The following is a 27,846-nucleotide window of genomic DNA, read 5'->3' on the forward strand; positions in this document are numbered from 1 at the left end:
AACAGTCAGCAATCGTTTGTGCAAATACAGAATTTATTAAGAATGAAAAAAAATAAGTGACAATCACAATCTTAAATGCAAAAGCACTTCAGTTCTCTCTTGCTGCCATCACCATGGCTTGTATGTTGACTGCCTAAAGATTACGTTTTCTGGTGGGCTGATGAGGTTGGTTGGTGGGTGGGGTTGGCATAATCAGTGGGTGAGACCAGTGACTGCAGGTGGGGCTAGTTCCACCTGCTTTATATTTCTATGGGGGTGGGAGGTGAGAAGTGGCCAAGGTCTTGACCAGGAGATTTCAGGCCGTGACCCAGAGACCTGAATAAGTGGACCTTCATCCAGAGTCTCTGGGCAAACCCCAGAGAGTTCCCAGGAATACACCGTCAGGTGTGGGAGTCTAATATCACTATCATGAAACCTAATATTCCAATGGCTGCGTAAAGCCTCAACCTGCGAATGCAGCCAACATGTGAATCTTGGATCACTATCTTTGTTTTTAAGCAGATTGCCTAAACTAAGTCCCATCAGGGTATCTAGGTGCAGCACAGTTCCTGTTATGGACATCTTCCAGCTAAGCCACACATGGAATTCTGTTTCTGGAGCGCAATTGACCGCTCTAACAGGTTTCTTAAAAGCAAATGACCATCATTGATGTTTTGAAGCTGTCACATTTGCTCTGTATTTAGAGATAAATTTGGCTTTGTGTGTGACTGTGAGGTGAACCACATATAAATCTTAGAATCAGTCAACCTATAGGTCAGTAATTTTATTTTATACACAGAAAAAAAGAGACACAATTAACCAAAGTGAAATGTTTATAGTGGGAACAGAAGTACTGTATGTAGAGATGCTGCTGCCCTGATACTCGAGGCTGACAATGATGGGCATGCCGGATTGGCCCACTCAATGAGGTATGAGCAATGGTACTGGTACACATGCCATGGAATGTGTATATCTTCAGGGTCTGGGCTCAATGTTCAACACTGTAGCACACTGCATGTCTTAATACCATGGATAAAATCCTGTCTGAGACTTATAATATAGATAATATAAATAATAAATATAAACCCTTTATTAGTCCATCACAAAGGTCAGTTTTAGTAACTAATGGTAGGAGCTATGAAGATCATTACTTGTACAACTTGTTACAACTACAACATAGCAGTAAGCAAAGCTCTGCAGTAAGTCTGAGTAGAATATAAAGGCGCTGGTTCCAACCTACAGATGAAATAAATCTCAGGGACCAAATATGACATACACTTTATGATCAAAACTATGAACCCCACACCTAAGAAAGCATGTTGGACATCCAATTCCAAAACATTGGGCATTAATATGGAGTTCCCCCACCCACTTCTGGGAAGGCATTCCACAAGACTTTGGAGTTTGTGGGACTCTGTGCTATTTAACTAAAAGAATATTTGTGAGGTTAGGCACTAATGTTTGACAAGAATGCCTGGCTTACAATCAGTATTCCAGTAGGTAGTGTTCTCCTGGCATCTGTCAAACACAGATCCATCAATCAGACTTGATCACTTCAGACACCATGTTTCCACTGCTCCAGAGTCCTTACACCATTCCAGCTGCCACCTGACCATGCTCATAGTGATTGTTGGCCGTTGTACAGCTGCTGGGCCATGAAAACCCATTTCATGAAGCTCCTGAAGCACAGTGCTTGTGCCGATATGGCTTCCTGAGGCAATTTGGAACTATGTAGTCAGTGATGCTACAGAAGAAAGGCAATTCTTAAGCGCTACACGCTTCAGCTCTCAGTGAGCAAACTCTGTGAGTGTGTGTGTGTGTTATCTACCACCTTGCAGTTGAGTTGTTGTTACTCCTGGACCTTTATTCTTTAAAGTACCGTAATAAGATTTAGAGTAGACCAGAGCAGATCAAGCAGGGCAGAAATTTCACAAACTGACTTGCAGCAAAGGTGGCATCCTATGACAGTGCACCCACATGGAAGGGGTGTCCACATACTTTGGCCACATAGTGTACAAAACAACACACAGACATTTAGTTAGTTATTCTACTAATAATTAACCCACTAACCAATGTGAAACAACCAAGAGAAAATAGCTAATTGTATTACAAGATATTGTAACAGTGATGATTTGATCAAAACCCAAATGATTGCATTGCTGCATATTATAACCAATGATTGGTGGCATTACAGCAAAATTAGTTGTGATTGATGCTGCTGTAGTTGTATACGAGTGTTATACTGCAGAGATTTGTGTAAATGGCACCGTACGACACTTTGGCCAGTGACCCTGTTGCAGAGTGGTGATCAGGGAATGCAACTGCGTTTTATTCTTCCTTGCCTGACAACACCAGGCAGTTCAAAGGGCATTACTCCCTGAGGTCACTGTGTGAAGACTTGACATAACATGTGGGGCACAGGTCTTTGCATACATGTTTTGAGAGGGGTACCAGAGAGTTGACTCTTTCCTTGCATTATAGCAGACTATGCACTCGTTCTCAATTGCACATTAGGGGCATTATCATACTACCGGTCTCCTAGCTTAAGGACATTTCTCCTGGGCGTCTTCTTGTATAAATTAACCCCCTCTCTGATCAACATAAAAGAGCTATGTATAAAAATGGTTACGTTTCTTTCAAAGGAGGTGTCCATTTCCTTTCCTACAGCTCAGCTCCTTCTCGTCTCTTCTTGTTCTTCAGTCTGTCTTCTTTCTTCATCCACTTCTCGCATGTCCCCTGTCTTTTTCCACTTTTTTTATGAAACTGGCATCCCGGTACAGATTTCCTCAAAAGAGCGGAGCTTATGGGCCCATTCTCTCACCCAATTGGAGGAATGGGGCAGCAATTTACCAGTCAAAGTTCTGTCTGGGTCGCATGGACCCCACTGGGACCCATGTAAGGGCTGGCACTGAAGCCAATAGTGGTGAATTCACAAAATACAAAAGGACAAGCATCTCATCTTACACATTTATAATTGAATTCTTCTCTTATAATATTCATGATTAGCACAATATTCATAGCCATAAATTATACAGCGCAAACTAACGTCAGTACATAAAATGTTAAGAATATGGTCTGAGAGAGCGATATGGCACAAAAAAATACATGGAAATTATAACAAAGACATTAAGCAGAGGTGGTTTTGTATTGTTCCTAGATGCAAACAAACCAGAATGCAAACAAACTCATTTTGAGGATGTTGGAAAGTTCTGTGTGTTTGCTACACGCGTCTCGCTTCAAGGATGGCATCTAGCTCTAGCGTTTACATGGCTCACTCCTCCCAGGTCTAGCAACCAATGTAACATAGAAAAAGGTGTTTTTTTGAGATAGGCCTTGTGAGGGAAGAGGTGGAGGAAAACAAATCAAGCTTGATTTTCTACAAATCATTTAAAAAGGAGGGGGGAAAAAAGTTTCCCGAATTTCTTGCCAGAATCGTTTTACATAGAATACACCACTGAGGTATGATTGGCCAAACTGGATTTTTAACATTTTAATGAAACAATGTCATGTAATAGTGGTGTAACCTACCTGTCTGAAACCTCCAAACATAAAAAGACTGGTAAGCTTGCTGCTGCTCCTCCTCTACCCCACCAGTTAAGCACTGTCATGCCATTGCGTTATTGGTTATTTTATTTTCTAATACTGTGTAAGGCAGATATCTACCTACAAATTGATTATGAAGAATATTTCCAAAGGACATGGGATTCAATACATGCAATGGCTATATAGTGTGGATTAATGCTCCCTTTGCAAAAAAAACCATGAAAACATTTTTTGGGAGCTCCCATCTGACTGGAAGGATCCAATGAGTGTTGCCACCTACAGCTTTGATCCGACATTAACTTGTAGTACAAAACTGGAAGCACATCTTGTATCTGTGATAAACTAGAATCCCAGAACTTGTATGACAATTGACAGGTTCAAGTCACATTCTAAGCAGTCACTAAAAGCAATGATTAACAAGCCTTGACGTGTGTTGCTCTGGCCAGGGTTTGGAACAAAACAATAATGGAATGACCATTTTTTATGCGACACATTACACCTGTAGCTTAACTGGAACCATTAAAACTAATGATATAATCTAAATAATTTAAGTTGGTTTTAGTTATAGGTGGAGGACATGGTTCATTCCGTGAAATCGATAACTAGTTTATTTTACTGTCTCAATAGCTCACAAGTTTAAAAAGAATTAAGTCATCTTCCTCCCAAATACAATCAGCAGCATGGACTGATAAGCATGTAATATTTTTCTTCCCAGGATACTGGTCATAACTAGCGCTCTACAGATGGGTGATTATTCAATCTCTGCACCGGGTAGCCAATGGTAACGGTTTAGCCAGATTAAAAGTCATGTGCATTGTATAAACATTAACCTGGGACTGCCAGGTAATCGGTAATTCTGCATCTATATGGTAGTGAATGATAAGAGCTTCCAACAAGTCCTCAAATGCAATTTTTTTTCTCCACTGAGCCAAACCAACCTCACCCCAAACCACCATAACCAAGGACTGTTGACAGGTCCACTGTAGATGGAAATGTTTGTAAATTGTAGGATTAGAGGACAGAACACATTTACTGCGATTGGCATTTCAAATTTATATTATTCAACATGTAAATAGTATCACTTTTGTCAAACATCGGTTTCTGATTAATATGGAGTTTTAGGCTACAAGGCTTCCTGTATCTGTTTCCACACATAAACTCCCCCAATAACAGAGATAACAGGCACAACAATGCAAGACTTCTAAATCAGGCATTGGTGGAGCAGTGACAGGTGACAGCAACTGGGAGCAGAGATGAAACCTAGTATGACAGTCCTCCTTGGCAGCGCTTCATACGGGCTTGTGCATGGATATGAAGCTGCTGTGTTTTATATATATCCGGCAGTTTACAGTACAGAACATTTGCTCCATTAACATATGTAATAGTCATGAAATCAGTGCTGACAGCTCTCTGCCATTCCCATCCATAAAACAACAACAAAAAATAAAAACATGTTTAACATTTAACGGTAATGAGTGGCTGAAAAGCTGCCTTTCCCAGATAAAAGTCTGTCGAAGCAAATGTAATAAATAAATGTGTCCAAGATGAACTGCAGTCAGATCCCAGTAGAGGGCGCTCAATGTGCCATTGCAGGTTTAATCTGAGTGGCAGGAGGTTACATGTTGAAGCCATAGCCAGGAGAGACAGAAGGAGGGGGAGGCTGGGTAAAGGTTGGAGGAGCTGCATATCCATAGGGAAAGCTGGGCTGAGGCGGCACTACACCACTAGGACCTGCTGTGAGCATGAGCTGCTGGCCTGTGGGGAGAGAAGAAGGAATTTAACCAACAGGTCTGACAGGAACCATTACATTTAACGCAAGGGCACGCATTCTACATCACTAATGTATGATCACTAATCACTAAAGCTGGCAATTGTTGTGTATGAAGAATGGAAAGATGATATTTTCAACCTGAGCCGTACTTCATTAAAGGGCATGAATTGTTCTTTGGTTTTTTTTCTTAACAAAGATTAGAGAAGTAAGGCACGAGCTTCGGCAGCGCCCATTCCCACTACATTCCCTCCCCTAATGTCGGATACAGGGAATTCATACATGCGCCCGGATCAAGGTATGACTCTGCCTTTCTTATGGAAAGGCTGTGTGGCTAACTATCAAGACTTTCAGTACAGCAAACCGGTTAGTTCACTGATCCAGAAACAAAGGGATTATTTGAACTTAAAACGAGAGACATGTAAATGATTTTCAGCTCAACTTATACCCACCAAATACTATAGGAGTTGGTTCTGTAACCTGTTCCTCTTCCTTCCTCAGGCTCTCTGCAGCATGCAGTTTGTCCACCTATAACAAAAAGGATAGGATGTTTACTATTAAACATTTCCGAAGGGAAACCCGTGTAAGTTTGTTCAATGCATGAAAGACAGAACCTGCACACCAAGCAGATGTACTAGATGAACAAAGAGCAACATAGGTAAAAAGCGAGAAGGCTGCTACCTGTGCATCCCTACTTTACCTTAGTTAGGTACTCCCTCATAACTTGGATAAAGTAAGGCATTGCAAAGTCCATGATGTTGTGTCTCCAGGCCAGCTCTAGCACAGTGTCCGGATGTAGCAAGTCATAGCAGGTGAAGAGAGTGGCAGCAAAGCACTCGTGCTTCCCCTCCTCCAGGAACCATTGCAGCAGCTTCTCTGCCAACTCCATGTCTTTTGACTCTGCAGCGTACAGCATGGCATCCTGCGAAGGTACAGGATTGTAGTAGGAATTAAACAACCTTATAGAGAGCAAACACATCCCACCTAGTAGAAGTTTGTCAAGTCCTGTTAATGATGTAGCCAAATAACAAGAAGTGTTTTTCCCAATGCACAACCCTGTGCGCCAAAAACCCAAGCATGGCTTGGGTTAATGCAAAGTCATTTGCATTAGGGCTCATCCAGAGAAGACCAACACACCTGGGGCACTACATATTTCCCAAAGGGACCCAGATACAAAATGACTATTTCCATTTTCTTTCACCATTATTAATCAAGGAAAATCTGGTGTTGACTGCATTACCTTATACAACTTGTCCTTTTTACACAGCTCCACACTCTGCTTCCAGCGGTTGTTCCCCTTGTACAGATATGCTGCAATTCTGCGGAATTCAATAAGCTCGTGTTTCTCCAGTCGCTGGGCCAGGGTGATGTTATCAAAATTATCATATGCATCAATGGATGCTCTCAAACCCTAAGGACAAAAGACACACCATATACATCACCTATGAAACAGCAGTTTTAGTGACAAGTAACAAAAATGGGGGATGATTAGTTTCAGAAACATGACAGATGAGCCCTTTAGTTCTTCCAATGGTCTTGAGATTAAGTTAGAAACCACATATTCAACAAATTGTTGCCTCATTTAACACATGGGCTGAAAGTGGCAATAATCAGATATTATGTAACCAAAGCTCTGCCCGCTCTCCATTGGGTTGTGTGCAGTTAAGTTCAGAAACTTGCTGAAGATCTGGGTTCCGCTTTTAAGCAATACTACACAACAGCACGCATGCCACAAAGGGCTAGGCCTCTGTTGTAGCACGCGGCCAGGTTGCCAACTGACCAATGTCCACTACCCTGCCAACTCTTTCCAGAGCTGGACTGTATTGCCCACCGCCAGAGGAGATCATTGCTGGTCCATCTCTATAAACTGCACTTTTACCTCTTGTATAATACACCCTAAAGCCATAACACCTTCTAGATTGTAAACCCATCTGAGCAGGGCCCGCTTCACCTGTTTCTGTAAGTCATCTTGTTATGTTTGATACTAATTGTTATGTCCTGTCTACCCTTTGTACAACTCTGCAGAACCTGATCAGCTATAGCTAAAGCAATAATCTCCCTCCTGGCCCAAAATAAAGGAAGTTCAATGTCTGTTCCTATAAAATCTCCGTTTCTCTGCTCCCTTTCAAAGCGTGCTGGCTACGGATGCTTAGCACTGAAGCTGTGCGCACTGTGGTAGGTCCTGCTAGCTAACATCTGATTTGAAATATGGCAATGAAAGAATGCTGTTGCTGAAATCCTCCCTGGCAACAGCAAATACTGCAGCATTCAGGGCTATGTTTATGAACGATAAACCCTCCTGCCACTATACAGGCTTTGCAAAACCAAGAGCATTGACAAGAAACAGAAGTGTTATGCTTCTATTTGTTTACCTGGTAATCCTCCTCCTCTGTTAACAGGTTATTGAGAGCTTCATTCACAGACTTGTTGTTGTGGTTCTGTACGGAGCGCAGGTACGGCTTTACCAGTGGTAGCTGGTTCACCTGGGAAGAGGTACCAATTCATTTTAATCCATATTCACTCGCTGCATACAGAGGAGTTAAAATCCATAGACTAAAAAACTCCCTTTACACATTTAACAGCATTTTTAAGTATCTATGGCAGATAAAAGGCACGAATAGGGCATCGAGGGTCTATAGTTATAATACAACCCCGTGTTCACTAGTTAAGCTTCTGCTTTCAAATCACTTCTTTTTTGTAAGAACACCTAAAGTCATGTGAGCAGGTGAAAATAATAGGTGGGCATAATATAAAAACTAAACCTCAGGACTAATCATTTTTGACTACTCTTAGTGATGAGCACACGTGGAGATGTTTTTGTGTAAAAAAATAAAATAAAATAAAATCAAAAGAAGTGGATTACAGTTTAGTATGTAAATATTCACTACAAAAAATATACTCTAGAAGCAAAAAAACTTTAAAAGGATATTTTTCCCAGTAACTCCATCACAAGTATTGTTTTTATGGTGAATGACTAATGATCTAATAATTTAAGGGTTATTACACACTGAAAGTGCAGTTTGATCTTATATGAAACAAGAAAATAAATGGCTTGTATTAAGTCACATACATATGCTGAGTAAATCCAGTGCACATTTTTCTCACCTTGGAAAAGTAGTTAACTGTTCTAGTGTGGTCCAGCCTCGGAGATAAGACCAGGAGAAGGTCATTTATTAGCAGAGGTTTGTACTCCAGGTAAAACTGTAAAGCTTTGTAATACAGTTCCACATTGGCCACCTAAAGAAATAGCGGCAGTTAATAACTAGGAACCGAGACAAAAGGAGCTCATATAAAAACAAAGTACGCCATGTTACCTTGGTGATAATGTCCTTAAACTGCCCCTCTTTCCAGGCGCTGGTGGGATGATTCATCATGGTGATAATTGCATTATCGTACTCTTCATACTTATCATAAAGGAAGACTAGTTCACCCCACAGGTGGGCCTGCTCTGCTGCACGCAGCACCTAGATGGGAGAAAGGGAGGGGAAAAATGGGTTAAACCTAAGGAAACACTCTTTACAGAAGAAACACACTGGATTTGAGGTGCAAGCAATCTGTTGGGTGTAGTCACACCATCTACTCCGAAACCCAGAGGAAAAACAGGCAGCCTTTGCCTACCTTGGGGATGTTGACACGAGACCAGAAAAGCTCTAGATGTTCACGCATTTTCTGAGGTTTAAACTTGGAGTACAGAATAGCGAGTTCGGTGAACATGCCCATGTGTGCACGTTCTAATCCCAAAGCAGCTTCCAGGAGAGCAATGAGCTCCTCAAAATAACCACGGTCCTACGGAGAGAGAAAGTAGATGCTTGAGTGGACAATACAAAAGACAAAATCTGTCATGGGTCAGTCTGTGCCTGAAAACAGCGTCAGTATTCTCTGGTGACCGAGTCAATGGCGTGGATGATGGTCCTGCAGGAACTGTTTAACCTTAAAATTAAGCTCTACACACTCACCTGGTAATAAGTGATCAGCTCTTCTAACTCATCAGCGTGTATCACAATGTGCAGGCCACACATTTGAGCCAGGCGAAATTCTGTGCCATCCACACAAGCAAAGCATACCTAGAAAAAAGAGAAAAGAAAGAAGTCTAGAAACACAGAAATACCATGCAGACACTATGTCAGATGTATACCTCTATGCAATAATGACATAAGAAAATGCATTGGCTACATCAACCATTAAGCATATGTTACCTCCTTCCAGGTGCGGGTACTGTTGGCCTTTCTTGCACTGTCCACGGCAGCCTGATATTCGCCGAGATGTACCAGTGTTGATGCTAAACGAGCAAAATTAGATACATTGTTGTAAAGCAACTTGGCAGCCTCATACATGCCCTCTTCATAACAACGGTCGCCAACCTATGGGTGCAAGAAAAAATTTAAAGGAGACCACAGAACACTACATCGATATACATCTACAAATGTTGCGTGCACACATCATAGGAGCAAGGAGACTTGCAGTACCTGCTGAATGTGGGCATTGTTGGGCCCGCTGACAAACTCTTCCAGCTCAGACAGGCGGTTCGTTTTGGCAAATGCAAAGATGAGTTCTGTTTCTACATAGGATTCTCTAGCCTTTTTCCGTGCCATCTGTAAGAATTTCACTAGGTCTTCCCAGTTATCTATAATGAAAGGTTATACATTGAATATAAACAAAAAAACACAACAGAATCAAAAAAGAAAAAAATAGGAATCTCAGTAGCATGGAAAAAGTAAAAAAAAATCCACAAAAATAAAAAAAGACTCACTATTTTTGCTGGCTGCTTGTACCACTTCCATGTAAGAAGAGGGATCCTCAGCTTTGATGTAAGAGTCAATAGCCTCCTTTACCAAATCCTTCTGTAGCTGAGCTCGACCCAGCTGGCTCCATACCGCTGGCTCGTTGCACCTCTCAGCAAACTCATAGGCACGATCCAAATTCCCAATGTGCTCAATCAAAACCTGCAGAAGAAGATCTATTCATACATGCCACAGAGTTTACAAAATATCTTATACCAGTTTTTCTATTTAGCATTGCATACCTGGATGGCGGACGTGTTGACATCAAACTTCCTAAATATGGCAAAGGCTTCCTCAAACAGTTGGTTGCTAATTGCTATGTTAGCAATGTCAGGAGCATCATAGTTATCCAAGCGGTTGATATACTCCATAACCCTTGTGCGGTCAGCTTTAATGGCTGTCAGGATCAGCAAATTCTGCAAGTTTCTATAATCATTCCAAAAAAGTCTACGTTACAAAACGCTCTATAACCCACTTACGAAGTCTTCATTCCTTCTATGCCCTTGTCTGACCTGTGTTCACTGAAGACAGAGTTGTCCAGCACTATCTTCTCCAGAAGCTCTATAAGCTCATTAGGGAGATCGGCAGTCATGAAGGCTTTCACAGTTACAGATACTTCTTCTGGATCCTGGGTCTCCGAAAGGGCTGTCTGTACCACCTTTGAGTAATAGAGAATAGGATGATGCATATAGGAGTTAATCAACCTCAATACTACAAAACTAGTTAATGCTTTAAAAGTTTGACAAATATAATTTCCCCTGACCTGGTCAATTAGCTGTCGTCTAAAGGGATTGTTTTCCTCAAGGACATTTGCCCACAAATCAGGATCCTTCCTTCTTACCAGGTAACGGGCTTCACTTTTAAACAAGGAGTTCTCATTGCACACCTAGGGAGAATCATCAATTTGAAATTAAAACCACTCTGGTCAGAACTCTAAATAATATAAAAAAGTTTGCAAATCAGAGGTTTGTCCCACCCACCTTAATAAGTTCAAGGTCACACTGGCCTCGTTCATAGGCCACACATGCCAAGTGAGGATCCCTTTTCTCACAGTACTTGCCCACCACACAACTATCATAAAAAGGGTTCTCCCGCAAGAATCGTTCAGGGTTATTGTTGCTGTCAATGTAAATCTTCGCTAAGGCATTGTGTGTAGCCGGCTCCTCGCAGCCCTCGTGGATTCTGGTTTCCAGCCAAGGTAAGAGCAACTTTAGCCTGAACATATGAAGGACAATGGAAAGAGCGTTAAGCAGCTTTACACTGCAGAACAATGTAATTATTAGGTTATTAGTGTGACCAAAATCCACAATTCCTACAGTGAATTACAACACTTAAGTGAATACATTTGTGTATTGTACAACGTGGGATTCTAATGGCCCATATAAATGTATTTGTCTGTTCAGTTATCTGTTCAAAAAAAAAAAAAAACCTGAACAATTTTCTTGTTCAGTAGATAACTGGTCTGTACGTTTATCAATAACATAATCTTTTCCTTTAATCAAAAGGTTAAAATAAATTCCATTCTCTGTCAAATTAAAATGATTGTGCATTCTCACAGAGAGAAATCGGGACTTATATGGGTCTCGCAACAAGTTTAAATTTCTCACCGGTTTCTTTTCTCTACTTCAGCCACCAGCTCATCAGTGGAGAACTGACCATGAACAACCATAATCAGGTTCTTGATGACATCTTCAGAGCAGTCAACATCCAAGAGTCCACCCACTACCGCTGGTATACGACTGGGGTTCACCTAAGGCATTAGTAATGTTTATTGTTATCCATGGTAAGGCACAAAAAAAGTTATGGCTTATTTCTATAGCTCTGCAAAAACATGGATGGATGATACTTTTTTGCAATATTGTATAAAAAAACAACCAAAAAAGGCAAAATTAGTAATCAGAAAAACGTACATCTTCATGGCTACACAAAGATTCATCTCTTGTCAACCCACCATGTGGTGTGAATCGACACACAGATGCTCACTCACCTTTTGAACATAGATTTCGATGTACTTCTGTAGACTGTTACGGTACAAGTACAGAACAAGGTCATGTACAAAGTCAAAACGATCGCAGACAATAATCAGTGGGAGCTGGTCTGTGAGCTTGGCCTCCTAGTTTTTGAAAATGAGAAAGTGAACTTAGGGACAAAACTGCAGATAAACTGTTGCATGCCTGCGTGTAACTATTAAATAGATGTTCCATTAAACAAATATATTATGTTAGAATATCTGCATCAATTCTCATTTGGATTCAAATATTGGGGAACTATAATAAAAGTGTACTACCGCGCAGAAATGTCCAAAAATCATCTTGTTCCAAATACATACAAAATGAATGCACTTATTCTGCCTCCAAGAAACTAAGTGGCTGCTCCTGAACTCAGGTGGTCTAAAATCTATAAAATGTTAGTTTACAAGATGTTGCTGGTCTGTCCCTAGTTGCTTGTCTTTGCCAGGAACATGTAAGAGATTGCTAGATACTAGAAATCAGAACAGAAACCTGCCTTGAGAAAATTCTTGACACGCTCTGGGTTGTAACAATTGCTTTCCCGACAGATCCGTTCCACTTCCTTTATCTGGCCTGTTTTACAGGCAGCCTGGATATATTTGAAATGCACATCAGGGTCTTGACTGAAATTCACAATGGATCCCAAAAAGTAAAAGAGTCCTGCAACGTATGAGAGATTGTAAAAATGTAAACCTCAGGAACATATCTTAGCCAATCTATTTAGAAGGTCTGATGTTAAAGTACTTACATGAACACAAGACTACATGAAAATAACACAAAATATATTCCATTAACCTGGAACAATATATGGCAACATTTATACAGAGCTTTAATAACAACACCGGACAAATGACTGGTACCTTCATAACTCTTGAAAGACTCAAAGAGTTCCACCAAGGACTGGGTACCCAGCTGTTCGTGGTATTTGGATGCCACCTGAACACAGAGCTGCAGATTCTGCCGGATGTTTGCAGACAGCATGGCACGTAAGCATTCCACAGAATCCTCCACAGAAAGGGAGCCGAAGAAATTCACCAGCCACTGTCATCAACCAAGCAAAAAAAAAATAATTATGAGCGCAACACAAGCAAATGACTTGTTACAGATCATTAGACACTTCCATTCTAACAGTTACCTGGCAAACATTGGAAAAATAAAACTAAAGCCATTTTATAATAGGGAAATAAAGGTAATCTTATATAACAAAGGTTTTCTGTGATTCTCACCTCCGGATTTAGGAGGTGAGTGTGTACAACAGCTCGCTTGATATCATACGGATCAGTGTAGTGCTCCAACGCCCTCTGTAGAAGACCAGCCTTTTCACACAGCTGGGCAATGTGAGCCCGGTCATAGTGAGTGAACATCTGATTTCCAAGAATAGCGTCAGCAACCTAATCGAGACACAAAGACAGGTTTGAAAAAGGTAGCCAGATCTGATGTGTTCAAATGAACTGCTTGAGGACTTCTTCCAAATACCTGACACAGACAAAGCTCGATATTAGCTTTTACTAGTGTTATACAGCACTCTAAACACTGCATTTTGGCAGTATTCAGCATTACGCAATGACAAATGCTATGCAAGAATAGTCTGCAGAAGATCGCTTTTCGCAATTACGTTTGTAATTGTTAGTTTTTAAAGAATGCACCATGCAAAAATAAAAGTAAATCCCGGAGCAGCAATACCTGTGGAGCATGGATCAAGTTCATCTCAAGAAGCCGAGTCTGAAGATGGCCCTCAGCTGGCCTATTGTTCTTTAATGCATCAAGCAGGAATGATGTGCACTGCTGGATCAAACTGTTTTCCATAAAGACATCCACAATCTAGGGAGAGAAAGCAAGAATTTCTGTGACGTCAACAGAAAGCTAAGTGCACCTCAATAAAGTATTACAGGAAAACGCAAAGAAAATTGAATGTTTCATGGCACAGAAATAATTCAAGTTACAGTGTTAGAGTAACTTTTTAAACACAAAAGTAATTTATAGGGCAGCTACATGAAGCTGTCTGAATAAGAATGTTGCGCTATAACTACTTAGTATGAATCCAAAGTTCAAGTATCCCTACTTTTGGAATCTCATCCATTAGAAAACATCTGAATATTGGCTATTAAACTTCCTATAGCATTTGTACAACAGACATACTCAGTAGTCCATAATATATTTTATAAAACAAAAACACATAGATTTAAACATCTAATCAGATGAAATTTACTATGCTGACTCAATTATGTTGTGTAGCTATAGTGACTTGTAATTGGCTTATGTGGTATTCTGCAACAAAGATATTTAATTAAATCTTAATTATTATGTTACAGTATAATTGGTCAATTTAATATATAAAAAGAAGCTGGAGAATATCATCCCTGTATTATCACTCAAGTCTAAAAGGATGCTAATTCAGTCAAGTAGTGGGCTGAAAATAAAATAACTGGTACAGTCTAACTAATAATTTAGTTAACTCTGTGCCAGAAGCCAAGCTCAATCATTACCTGATTAATATTAGCTAAAGGTTCATCATCTTGGACTAGCATCTGAGAGAACTGAAGACCCTGATCCGGGCTTATCCGCATAACGCTACGAAGAAGGAAGATCCAGTCTGGTGTGTATGCCACCTAAAAAGAGACACAAAATATTGTATTGTTTCCCTGACAGAGATAGGATTCTTCAAACAATAGTAGGGTAAATATGGCAGCTCCAACACAATTATCATCAAGTGTCCAGAAGGAAGAGTCTTATAAAGGTAAAGGCTTAATAAAAGAAATACAGGACAAAAATATAGAGCCTCGTCCTGGCCGATTCTCTGCCGCTCTGTAGTTGTGCGACTAGCTAGGAACGGCTCTCACCTTTTTGGCATACAACACAATCTTCTGGAACTGGCCCGTCTCTGCAAAGCACTGGATCACTTTGTTTGGCACGCTAGCACGCAGGTAAACACTCAGAGCAAGGGTTGGATCAACAGCCTTCACCAGGTCTCCAAGTTCCTCGGAACACTCAAGCTAAACAATAAGTATATATAAATCAAACAGAGTATAATTTATTTCGCATTCTAATTTTTGCTTTTGATCTATGTTTGCACGTTGCTTTTTGTTTTTATTTTGGGGTGTTTATTAACTCAATATCTTTTTTCCCCTTCAATTATTCACAGACAAAAGTTAAGCGCATCTTGCTGGCCACTGATGCAATGACAGTTATGGTTCTTAAACACTAGAAGACTTGTTTCACCTCTTTGCAAATGAACATTCAATGCAGAAACTAGAATAACTCTAGCTAAATCTCTAGAACCTGTCTGTTGAGACACCGGGGCTTAGCAAAAAAATTAAAAATATCACTTTTCCAGAGACAACTCCAGTAAGTTCCCCTGCAACAAGGGCAAAGTTAGCCAATATTTAGTACAATGGCAGGGATTTATTTAATCTCACTGTTTACTGAAATATTCCACATCGGTTTGCACTGGAGTATAGGTAGAAGTCCATTAAGACTTATAACGTGCTGGTTACCTTATCTTCCTTAAGCCATTTCTCCAAGAGTTGCTTGCGTCCCTGCTGCAGAACAGGTCGGCAGAGCTCCAGCGACTCCAGCTTGTTCAGTTGCCCTTGATCCAGCAGAATCCCAAAATACTGAAGCAGAGGGGATGCCTGCCCAGGCTGTGCTGGAACGGTCTGGAACTTTCTGATCGTGTCTGCCGTGCGAAGGATGCCCTGGACAGATAGATCAAAATGTGATACAGAAAGGGAGAGGAGCATTTAATGAGATACATTACACACATGTCAATGCAGGAAAGGATACCTTTGGAGCAGATGCTGCCACCTTCGCAGCCTCTGAGTAATTTCCTTGGGCAAATAAAGTGTTAAACTTCCTTGCAAAGAGTTCTTCGGCTCCTGCCAGATTGCTACGGATAGCCATACGAAGGCCCAGGTCTGGATTCTGCAGCACATTGGTGGCGTAATTCACAATGTTGTCTTCTTCCACACAGACAGACAGAACCTTTATAGCAAGGGATTATAAAAGAGTTACACGATGCATGTTGTACAAGTACATCAACACATCATATGCAAGAAGAAAAGCATTTAACACATTCGTACAAACATACTCCACAGATAGTGTGTTCTCGGTTACTATATCTGCTAAAAACTTTACAATTAGAATTTGCGAGGGAAAGTTTGAAGATTATTATTGAATATCCTGGCCCACTTTTAAGTCTGTATCTGATGCTATGATTATTTTTTTAATTTTTTTTGGCTCAATGTTGATACGTCGACATATATATCCGTATTATGTATTTATGCATCATTTGTTGTAATTTGGGTCATTGTGTATCTTCCTTTTGCCGTTTATTATTTATGTTTTGTATTTCTTTGTTTGTATCAAAATAGAAAATAAAATAGAAAATGTAAAAAAAAAAAATTGCGAGGGAAAGTAACAGAAAATCATTTAAGATACAAAGCTACTCAACTTCCATTTAAGACATTTGATAAAATGCCAGAGAAAATTGCAGTTTACTTTTGCATTTGTTCCTTTCATTCATTTGTTTAATGTGAGACACATTTTAAAATCTAAAAGCCAACATTTTATCAATGGCAATAAGTCATTTAAAGATGTAGACACTTTACTACACATAAGACTGATCATGTTAACATGAAGAAAGCCGACTCTGGTGAAATATGTATGAAATAATTAAACATAGATGAAATGGCAAATATTGTGTTGGAACATCCCAACAGAAATTAAGTGGCTAGGTACTGGTATTCTAGCATCTGATGTACAGTGTATCGTTCGTACACAAAAAAAGTGCGGGAAGTGAAACCATCTCCAATCAAAAGATGTTTGCATGAATAACACGGGGCACACGCGAGTTCTCCGTTTATTTGAAGATCATAGTAGAGTAGAGGAGACACTGATGAGACAGAGCAGGTAAGACACAGGACAGGGCAAGATAGATGAGAAAGAGCAAAGTAAATAGGGATATAAAAGAACCAAAAGACAAGCAAATTGTATGTTCTTCACACCAGCTCCAAAAAGTCTGTGCGCATATATAATTTCAAGCGTACCGTTCTAGGGGACCCCAGAAGTTGCCTGCGGCCAATTGCCCCCCCTTTAAAGCTGGTGAGTGCAGGTAATACCCACATCTAGTGGCATCCAATCGGATGATCTATTCCTGCATGCTGTGTCTCACTGATCCAGATGGCAGGAAGTGACATCACATCCACTTGCTACAGTCCACGCACACACCATGGAAGAAAACAGATGTGCCAATCCTGCAGGTAAGAGGTGTAAGCAGAGGCACAGGCAGGCTGTTTGGGGGTAGTATAGGCAGGATGTTTGGGGGTACTGAAAAGCTGTTTGGAGGTAAAGATGACACAGAGAAGCTGCAGACAGAGATGGCACCGACAAGCAAGAAAAAAAAATTAAAAAAAATCTAGTCTATAGTCAACTGTATCAGTTGATTCGTGTGTGACAGCAAGCCATTCGTTATGTTGTGGCTAGGTAGCCCACAAATCCTTTTATAAAAGTCTCTGCTTCCACCAAACAAGTGGTACCATGGGAGTATCCATGTAAGGTTGGAAGGTAACAAATGATTTGTGGATCTTCTCAATGCTTTAGTGCTAAAGATTTTACAGAATTGTTTACTTTGCCAAACAGAAGGTCCCAGGAGGAATTCATTCTTACACAAACTTCTCAGATATAAATATGTACTTTGAGTTTATTTTTCTATACTTACTGCTTTATTATTTGTGCTAGGTCAATTCCTGTTTGTGTTTTAAAAAAGCACTGCATGTCATGAAGATTAACCCTTTTATATGAAAGATAACTTAAGGTTAAGTTGAATTTATGATTTAAAAAATCACAAAAACCAGGTAAAGATTTAGATAACCTTCATGTTATCACTCTAAACTAAAAAGAAAACAGTGGATATCTACCTGTCCTTTCTTGTTGACACCAATAATGCCAGAAGTGGGTTCGTGGGCAGCAGTGACAAAGATGGTATCAGCACTGATGCGGTTCATATAGATACATGCGCCAGATTCCAAGTCATACATGTGAATGTATCCATACTTTGTGATGAGATAAATCACTCCATGCTTGGATCCAATCTAAGAGTGAAAAAAACTTGCACATTAAAAAGGTAGACCTGTTATGTTTTCTCCTTTTATTTTTATTTTTTTGTAAATTCTCCCTTTATTGCAAGGTGTGTAAAGAAAAACATCACAGTACAGCACAGTGTAGTAAGACAGCATACAATAATGCGTTAGGAAACAACATATTCAAAAAATAATATTATGATTAGGATGATGTTTTCTCCTTTTATACTTTTTAGTAATTCATTTATTCTTTCGCTTCAGTTGAACCACCAAAAGCAAAGACTCGTATATTATGTTTTCAGATTTTTATAGAATGACAAATTCTGCATTTACCCTTTAAGGCTAGGTTTCCACTTGGGTTTTTGTCCTGCGTTATTTTCTTGATGAAAAACGCCAAGAAAACTGCCACTGCATTTTCCTGCGTTTTGGCGTTTTAGCCTTTCTGTGGAAATTGCTTTTTTGGACCTTAGGCAGTTTTGCCAGCCTTTACAAGTTAGAATTGTCACCCAGCTAAAAGGGATTAGGATAAATGGCAAGTATCTGCCCCCTCCTGATGTCATTTCCTTGGTAGAGTTCTACTTAAACTCGCCCCGGCGGACCCTTTTGTCTCTTTTCTGTGGTTTGTAAGGCATGCTTTATTCCGAATGTCTGCTCCTCTAGGACGATTGGCCTGTTTGTTCGAAATGGTCTATAATTCAATATGAACTTTGTTTTGTGTGAAACTGTTTGTTTCCAGCCTATTTCTCGTAGGACACACAGATACTGGGTCCATCCTCTGCATTGTAACTGTGGAAAAAACGCCAAGGCAAAACCCACATGGCTTTTTCACAGCGTTTTTTCTCTCCCATAGACTTCTATTGGAGAAAAACGCCAAGATTTCCTCGCAAAAAACGCCAGAGTGTCAACATGCTGCGATTTTGAAAAACTGCCAGAGCCCAAAAAAGCTGAAAAACGCCACAGAGGACTGAAAAAACACCAAACAGAAAAACACCAAGTGGATATGGCATTGTGCGATTTCCTATTGAAGAATAGCTAACATCTGGCCGCGGCGTTTAAAAAAAACAACAAAAAAAACGCCGTGTGGCTGAATTGGCGTTTTTAGCAAAAAAAAAACCAAGTGGAAACCTAGCCTTAATGAGTACATATGTTCACTTGTTTTGACTATCCAATAGAGGGACTACATAATACACCAGTCCCAGCTTTATAGTGGAATGACTCTGTGTGTCTGCTGGTGATTTTCCCGAAACTGATTACACAACCTAAGACTCATTTTGTCAAGTTCCTAGGAAGGCTCAGCTTGAACCCTTGATGTAAACCATCCCAAAGTACTCAATTGAGCAACTGACACAGCACATGAGACCAACTAGGTATAAGCAAAAGTATCTATTACCTGCATGGCCACAGGGAAGTCAGTCTGAGCTTCAGGAGGGAAAAAGACATCGACAGCTTTCTTGGCAAAAGGTTGGTTCCCATTTGCAGGTTGTCCTACCTCGATAATGTGCAGCTGAAAGCGTTTACAAAACAAATCGCAGCTAAATGTAAGTTTGCATGGTTGTTAATTACCACTACCAAATTACCATCTCACTAAACACACCTGATGATGAAGTATCAGAGAGCAGTAGGCTACAAAGGTATCAGAATTACAACTAGAGAAGCCTGTTAATTATGAAATCAAATAACATATTCCATTTAAAACATTCTAAATGTGGAAACCTCAAAGAAGCCCATACATTCCAATGTCTTGTTCATTTGAAGGTTTCAAGATTAATCTTGCTAATCAGGACAGCATCCAAGCTGTTTCAGGTATGTGTTCAAACAAAACAACTGCTGACAAATCAGTCCCTTTCTATCCAACAATCAATCTATAAGGAATGTTAGAAAGGAAAGGTATGTGTTCCCTAATACAACAAAGCCCTGGGATTAGGAAAGTTTATAATTAAGTGTATAATTAAGACAGACTGAAAATAGTACAGGATGTTTAATATCCACGTTTCTCCCTGCTACCAATCCACCTTTGTAATCTGTTATGCTAGGTTCAATGGGAACTGCGGTAATCAAACTCACCTTGCCGCCTGCCTGTCCACGCACAGCAAAACAGAAGAGTGTGGACGGTTTTGAGTTCCTTTCTATCTTGAATTCTGCAAATGCTGCAGCGTGGCCTTCTATGGGCTGAGAAACCTTCCTGTCCACTGAATACAGCTGCATCGCACCAACAACACGGTTTTGCTGAATAGGCACAGAGAATAATGATGAAGGAAATACAACTAAGTAAGAAAACCAAAGCGTAAAAAAAAAAAATTCAAAACACTACAACACAAAACAGACAATAGATATATGGTCCCCCGAGCGCTGCAGGAGACCAGGATCCTCCTCTCTGACAGCTGCTGGACGTCTGCACGATGCAGACAACCCCCGCTGCTGCCGTCACTTCCGCACACCATAGAAGCCCCAGGGGAAGTACTGGCCAGCAGCGGAGGTTGTCTGAGCGCATCACGCAGACGCTCATTGGCTGCTAGAGATGAGGATTCCCGCAAAGCTGCAGGAAACCTGGACCCTACTCTCTAGAAGCCGGTGAGCGTCTGCGCGATGCACGCAGACAACTTCCTCTGCTGCTGGCACTTCCGCCGGTGCTTCTATGCCGGCCTTCCGTCTTAGAACCCCCGGAGTGGAGAGCAGCAGCAGAGGGAGTCTAGGGATGCATTGGTAAGTCAGGGGGGGATGCATATTTGGGGGGCATAAAGCATATTAGGAAGCAGAGTGGCATATCTGAGGGTCAGAGTGGCACATAAGTGGGCATAAAGCATTTCAGACGGGCAGAGTGCCATATCATATAAAACCTATGCTGACTAACGGCATAAAAAAAAAATTATTTTTTTCTTTAAAATGGCACGAAACTTAATGGGGGTGGGGCCTATAATCGGGCCAATATGGTAAATATAAGAATCACCAAAGAATTAACAGAACTGGAATGTGTTTTCAACATGTTGTTTTCAATAAGCATTATGACTGCCTAACTCGATTAGTCAAAAGAAAGAAAATATAATAACATCTCTTCCTAAAAACATTTGCAGTGCTAATTAAAGAAAAAGCACTGCTGGTAGCTTTTTCATATAAATGCTGGTTGTCTCATAGACATGATTCAATATATTTACAAAACTGCCCCTGTACCTGAGCAGAGATACCAATCAGAAGAAGCCACTTCTGCTGCTCGTCTGTCCTGTAGTTGATGATTTGGCAGCCGGCCAAACTGGCGTGACGATCAAACATCTTCTGTGGCTGAGAGTCCCCCTCCATGCTCCAGTGATACACGGCCGTCTCAGTCACCAGGGCCACTGTGTTCACAGAAATCCACTTCCAGAAAATCACCTCCTCGGACATGGTGTGAGCCTTCATTTTGCTCTTCATCTCAATATTGAAGATCTGGAGGGTTTTCCCAGCTGGGATGCAAGAAAACATTATTATTAAACGAGATCTTAAATGTAGATTAAATGATGGGTTCCGATTTGCTATTAATCCTAAAATACCAGTACATTCAGCCAATCTCTCAACATGGAAAAGGCCTACAGTCCCTGACTACTCCAACTGTGAATACTAGGCTACCCCGCACTAAAGCACATGATGCAATGCACAGACTGAAATACTTCTCCTTACATTGATGGAAGCATTGTCCATGTCACACTATGTTAGCAGACTGACACGTAGCTGTGCCAGACTCTTCGTCTATGATTGTACAAGCAGTGTGGCATTCAGCCTCCGATCTCAAACCGGGCATCACGGATGCAGGAAATCACTGATGACCTAACAGCGAACGCCCAGTTTGCACAAACAGCTGTAACATTAAACTTCTGCTACCATGAATTAATAAACCCCATGAGTTTACATAGTATTTTTTAGTTAAGGATCAAGGTAACCCAATGAATAGACCATTGTCACTTCCTCTTGGGCTTAACATTTAAATCTGCGCTGTCAGATGAATCAGCAAGACATCTTAACGCAGGGTCTGACACAGCAAGTCTACTAAAAACGTTACCGCTGACCTCTGAATCATGTGTGCGGCTGAATATTGAAATCTAGGGTGGTTTGTCTTTCTTGGCTCCTAAGTGCATCTTAAAATGTATCAGCATTCCTGTGAAAACTGTTGCCACTGGCTATACACAAGATGAAACAAAATATTAAACATACTTTGGAACTACGCCATATCACATGAAGCTGCTGGGGCTCTGGAGATAATCCCACCACAGCCTACCCACAGCCCCTACACATTTAAAAGCTTTCAGAGGAATTTGGCCCAGTCCCAGCAAACAGCAGGGGCTTGAGAGATCCTAGGAGACAAGATGCCTAGCTAATCGACCCAGCACAGCCTCACCTGCTGAGTTAGACTTCAAACATGATGCCGAAAAACCACAGGATATTTCAGGGACCATCCCGTGGTGCTCAACTTCAACTCTATTCTCTCCACGGCCTAGTAGACTTGGGCAATAACATGGCTTTTCATTGGTTTAAACACCAATGCCACACACAGGTTTTTATTAAGAACTAAGTAGTTCATAGTTTAACATTTTTTTTTTTTAAACTAATTTCTGTGGGTACAGCTGCACACAACTAGAAGCGACATGCTCCTCTGTAAATTGGCCTTGCAGCACTGCATTTTTGCTACAGACACCCACCCATCCCCAGAGGACCATCTAAGTCGTAGACAAGCATCGTGAACATGACTTTTACGTTCTACTACTTTGTATTAGAGTCAAATAAAGAGGAAAGCAAGGAACTGTCTACGTTACCCTGCTCGACTTCTATAGAAGACATTTGGATGAATTTGTACGTTTCGCATGTGGCTAATGACAAAACGTTAAATTTTCAATTCATCATATACACAAAACTCTCAGCTTTACAGAATACTGCCTACACTGAAAGTTGGTTCCATATCAACTGTAACTTCAATGCATTTTTATTATTTCCAGATGCATCCAAATACAAGGATGCTGTCTGTATCAAGGATGGCAGAGTAATCTACTCTCTCCCTCTTATGAAGTCTTTACAGGGAGGAATGCCTGGAGGTGCCACACAAGACTGCAGCGATCCATTCCCAGCACAAACAATACTACAGAGGGTACCTTAACAGAGCTGGAGGCCAATGAAACAACATTATTAACAGACATGATGATCACGATGATGGTGAGGGTTAGCAAGCAAGTAAGGGTTAATCAATGCGGGAGATTTAGGGGAAAAAACACAGAATTCAGCACTCAAAGTGTGGTAAATTACCCAAATGTGTCATTCAGACTAATTTTTGCCAGATGCCCAAACTTAGAAACATTTGGTAACTGCAGTATGTTCACCGTAAGGGAGCAAATATTGGGATACCACCCTCCCAAAATAATACCCCAAATATACACGTTTCTGCAGGGAATATGTTAAATCAAATGGGCTGACCGGTTATCCAACACAGGAGTAGGTGGTTACGGGTATTGGCTGGGTGGAGGGGCTATCTCCAGATGAAATGTATGAGTCTGTTTGTTTCCAACATTCCACATGGCCACATGGGATAACTCAGAAGAAATAGCGCTGCTGCTCATTAGACCAGCTGTTTACGCTATATCACAACCACACACTTCTTCTGTTCCTTTAAAGTAGAAAAAAAATATTGATGGCTTGTAAAAGACATTTAATCAACAGGCCGGGCGTACAGAACAGCGTACATACTCATTTTTCTTTCAAAGGACAGTTTTTAAGCAATCAATGAAGCGGTGTTTGCTTCACAAAACAGGCATTTTTCAGTGAAACCAGAACAGAGGTGAGCATTCTTCCATATTCAACTAATATCTGGGATTAAGAAGACCATTGCTCATATTGAGATCTGATATTTTTTTTATTTTTGTTTAACATACAAGGACTTGGTTGAGTTCAGCAGAATATGACGACACACATTGTTGGTTATTAACATTATCAAACATTAACTTCTGAAATGAAATGGATAATGAAGTAGCCCCTTAGACCCCGGTGATCAGGCCGAGACACTGTACACTAATAAAGAAAGGGGGGAGGAGGTTGACACTAGGACATTATCACTTGCACTACTCTAGAAATGTACCTTTAGAATGTTTCCAAAAACCTAGCGAGTTTGTCCTATCTATCATGCCATCTGTGTTACAAACACCCACTGGCTTCATCATACTTGTTTCACCAGGAGACAGGAACAAAAACACATGTAAGATCTGTATAGCCTTTTAATGCTCTTCCAGGAAGGGGCTGTGCGAACCAGGAGGGGGCTCTGTGAATGGGTGCACTCATCATCTTGCTCCCTGGCAATCTATATACTGCTGGAAAGTGTTATGATTTATACGAGTTCTGGAAAGAAGAGAAAAATAGCCTAAAACTATCTGTTCCCCCCTGCCCCAGTATTTTCTATTCTTAGTAATTGATGTTGTGGACAATCAGAAAGGATCATTGTAATTGAAGGTTATAAATAGCAAAACATAAAAATATACCAAAAAGTATCATCAACCACGTAGTTGGATTTATGCAACTAGTAGTTTTTATAGGCTGCTATTTATAGTTTGTTTGAGTTGACATTTTCATTAAATATGTATTTTCCCCCAAACTCTCACTGGCCCAATCCCAAGAGATGGCCATATGCTCTTGGAAAACACAGCACAGAGTTAAAACAGAGTATTGAGGACGTACAGAGTGAAAGAAAAAGGATTCCTTTCTTTTTTACACAACAGTCAAGACAAAGACACGGCAAGAAAGACTGGACAAAGTAAACTCACCGTCTGTTTGAGAGGAGAAAGCAGGAAGAAAGAAAACAAAGCATGAGTAACAAAACTGAGCAAGAGAGAATTTAGAAGCAAGAAGAATAAAAGAAATAGAGCATAAACCTCAATCTTGTGTGTCTACGAGCAGGTTTTGATTTTCTCCTGTAAGGCTTGGGGATTCAAATATTCCACGTAAATGGAGTCCATTGAACATCTGACCTAGGAGCCCCTCAACAAATAAGGCTTAAACCTATGTCTTTCATCCATTAAAACATTAACCCTTTAGGGAATCTTTACAGAGGGGTCGTTCAGAAAAAGGACAATTTTTATAAATAAACCACCTCAAGCTCATCATGCAATAGAATCCTTACACGGGATGCTTACAATATATACACAGAATCTGTCCAAACCTGTTATATTTTACCGGTGGCAGGTGAAAGCGATATCGGCCTACGATGGACATGGCATGTCTTCAATTCAGTTCTGATCAATTTTAAGGAGCCGTTATTACTGAAAAAGCTCAGGTATAATAAGGCACACTAAAATTGGAAATAAGGTAGAGAACGGTGCATAAAAGCCTGATTCTAGGAGGCTGCATACACATTAACCATGCCTTTGCCATTTATTTCGTAGGAGGGTTAACTATTGCTTTCATTAGAGTTGCATCCTAGAAGCTGAAGAGCCTTCTCTTGTCCTGGCAGTGATGCATTCTAAAGATTGGCCTGAAAACGGGAATCATCGGTGCAGCAGCTCTAGACCCTGCTGCAGAGTGACACCAGCGTAGCGGCTCTGCAGCAGGTCCTACCCGGTACAGCGAGTTATAGTACCTATAGAGCTATAGTTTATATACGACACCATGACCCACAGTATGGACAGCTGCAAGAGGAAACAGCAGAGGAACATGTTTCCAATAATGTCACAGTGCATGTCATGGTATGGAAATTTGTATAAATACAGACAAATGCAACAAAAAATGATCTCCCCCATTTAACCTCCAAACAGGACGCACTGCAAAGCTCTAATGGGGGGCCGAGAAGATTAAAGACTTTAATAACTGAAGCATTCACTGGTACAATGAAAAAGAGAAAAATACCGTTGTAAATTGGCTTCCTGGATTCTCAATGTTACTTACTGTTAAAATCATATGTACACATATTAGATGGAATACCTCCTGCTCCTTCAAAAAACTATACAGCTGCTATGAAACGGAGGCACAGAGCGAAAAAGGTCAGACAGATAATATGCAGACAAAACTGTTATGGAGCCCACTTCTGCTTATTCGAGATAAGCACTGCTCACTTACAGTCCTATTATGATTATACTACCATTTCTTCCTTGGCAGCTTACCTTTTAGAGCAATGACTTTGGAAGCTGGGTTCATGATAGCACTTTCAGCAGAGATGGGGCGTCTCAGGGGGTTGGTCGGGTCAGCCATATCTATGATGACCACCTGGGCCTGCTCCCCAACCTTCTCTCTGATGCAGATAAACTTGTCTGACTCCATAGTAAGGGTGCTGAAACCAATGTTTGCTGGATTGATACCCACATTCTGGAGCTAAAATAAACAGAAAACAATATTAAAAACAAAAACATAACATATCTCTTGAAATTGCATAAATGAGAAAACATACCAATAAGTAGTTAAAGTGCAAGCAGGGCCCTCTTTACCCAAAAGTCTGTCAATTCTCGTCTTGTCATACCCATTGAATATATGTATTGTAGGAAGCGCTGTCTAAATTGACACCATATAAATAAAAGATAATAATAAGGCTGTCGTCCAATTACACTTGCTCAATTAGTGGGCAAAATAGCGGCAGGTTTCTGGTTTGCACAAGCGTTTTGCTATTACACGCACCTATGATAGGTTAGCATCCCCTTTAAGTTTTTATGTGGTTCCTCTTGCAAATATGACTGCTCCCCGTACCAACATAGCATACTAACCACCGGCTTGGGCTTGGCAAGTATTCCAGCAGAAGTCTAATGAAGACCACACTGTGTGCAGGCACAAAAAGCACTCCCATAGACTTCAAGGAAACATTTTCCGGCCACTGATTGGCATCAAGCAGCCGGGGCAAAAAAGTTTAGAAGCTGATGCTGCCGTTTCACAACACATATTAACGTACTTACGTAATTAAGTGTTCATACATATTCTTTGTCCCTTCGTGATATTAGTTATATAAATAATAATAAAAAACAGCAAATGAAAATGATGAAACGTGGAAAAAAAATACTAATACTGCAATATCGGCACTGCAGATAAATGCATTTTTGCGCCGCATTCTATATACACAGCAAGCATTGGCCTCAATCGCAATACAAAAAGGATGAGTAAGTATGGGGAATGTAGCGCTAAGTGAGCACCGGGCCAGGATCCAAATGATTCACCCCATGAATAAAACCACTAACCCGAGGCTACGTTTACTGGAGAAAGCCGGTGAAGCAAAGCAGAGACAGGTGGTTTCCCCAGAGAACCGAGGCCAGGGACCACGGGGTGTGTTTAATACACAGAGGACATACGCGCATGCATACACCACACGCTGACAAAACGCTTCCCTACAATCCCTAAGAAACGCTTATGTGCACGCATTCACCACATGCTTGGAGCAAAGTACAGTGAAACAGATTGATCAGCATTACCCATCCCTGCCGCTGCACACATTTAGAGCGTGATTATTATTATTAATAATGATCAGCATTTTTGTCGGAGAAATATGTATCCATCAGAAAGACTAGCTGAGCCATGAGAAGAGTTACTCTCGCTATCGGAGAATGTCTTGTATGGAGAAAAACGCCGATACTATTACATAGATTTATAAATGGAAAATTTGGGAGCCAGGAAAACCGAATGCCTATAAGTTACAGAACAAGGATAGTGAAAACGTTGGCTGCAATGGTGCAACAATACTAGATGACACCAACGCTGTTCAGACACAG

At 40.7% G+C, this 27,846-nt stretch overlaps 1 protein-coding gene across 1 annotated transcript in view; it reads right to left on the reverse strand.

The window, feature by feature from the left end:
- Nucleotides 1–5,137: 5,137 nt before the first annotated feature.
- Nucleotides 5,138–27,846, reverse strand: part of LOC149290336 (clathrin heavy chain 1-like) — a 28,168-nt gene continuing 5,459 nt past the window's right edge. Inside the window, exons 2-32 of the mRNA XM_089489500.1 lie at nt 26,260–26,467; nt 21,326–21,594; nt 20,222–20,383; nt 19,548–19,661; nt 17,996–18,169; nt 15,864–16,061; nt 15,575–15,775; nt 14,921–15,073; nt 14,567–14,689; nt 13,764–13,901; nt 13,307–13,471; nt 12,941–13,121; nt 12,577–12,740; nt 12,059–12,184; nt 11,679–11,821; nt 11,052–11,286; nt 10,835–10,957; nt 10,584–10,729; nt 10,314–10,497; nt 10,041–10,233; nt 9,757–9,914; nt 9,487–9,651; nt 9,247–9,354; nt 8,909–9,076; nt 8,605–8,754; nt 8,396–8,527; nt 7,663–7,773; nt 6,531–6,701; nt 5,991–6,212; nt 5,743–5,818; nt 5,138–5,277 (exon numbers count right to left, since the gene is read on the reverse strand). Of these exons, the coding sequence (XP_089345626.1) occupies nt 5,138–5,277; nt 5,743–5,818; nt 5,991–6,212; nt 6,531–6,701; nt 7,663–7,773; nt 8,396–8,527; nt 8,605–8,754; nt 8,909–9,076; nt 9,247–9,354; nt 9,487–9,651; nt 9,757–9,914; nt 10,041–10,233; nt 10,314–10,497; nt 10,584–10,729; nt 10,835–10,957; nt 11,052–11,286; nt 11,679–11,821; nt 12,059–12,184; nt 12,577–12,740; nt 12,941–13,121; nt 13,307–13,471; nt 13,764–13,901; nt 14,567–14,689; nt 14,921–15,073; nt 15,575–15,775; nt 15,864–16,061; nt 17,996–18,169; nt 19,548–19,661; nt 20,222–20,383; nt 21,326–21,594; nt 26,260–26,467 (5,001 nt within the window). The remainder of the gene's footprint in view (nt 5,278–5,742; nt 5,819–5,990; nt 6,213–6,530; nt 6,702–7,662; nt 7,774–8,395; nt 8,528–8,604; nt 8,755–8,908; nt 9,077–9,246; nt 9,355–9,486; nt 9,652–9,756; nt 9,915–10,040; nt 10,234–10,313; nt 10,498–10,583; nt 10,730–10,834; nt 10,958–11,051; nt 11,287–11,678; nt 11,822–12,058; nt 12,185–12,576; nt 12,741–12,940; nt 13,122–13,306; nt 13,472–13,763; nt 13,902–14,566; nt 14,690–14,920; nt 15,074–15,574; nt 15,776–15,863; nt 16,062–17,995; nt 18,170–19,547; nt 19,662–20,221; nt 20,384–21,325; nt 21,595–26,259; nt 26,468–27,846) is intronic.

Source organism: Sceloporus occidentalis, unplaced genomic scaffold (genome assembly GCF_023333645.1).
Source record: "Sceloporus occidentalis isolate IW3139 unplaced genomic scaffold, rSceOcc1.0.p SCAF_40, whole genome shotgun sequence".
NCBI classification, from domain to species: Eukaryota; Metazoa; Chordata; class Lepidosauria; order Squamata; family Phrynosomatidae; genus Sceloporus; species Sceloporus occidentalis.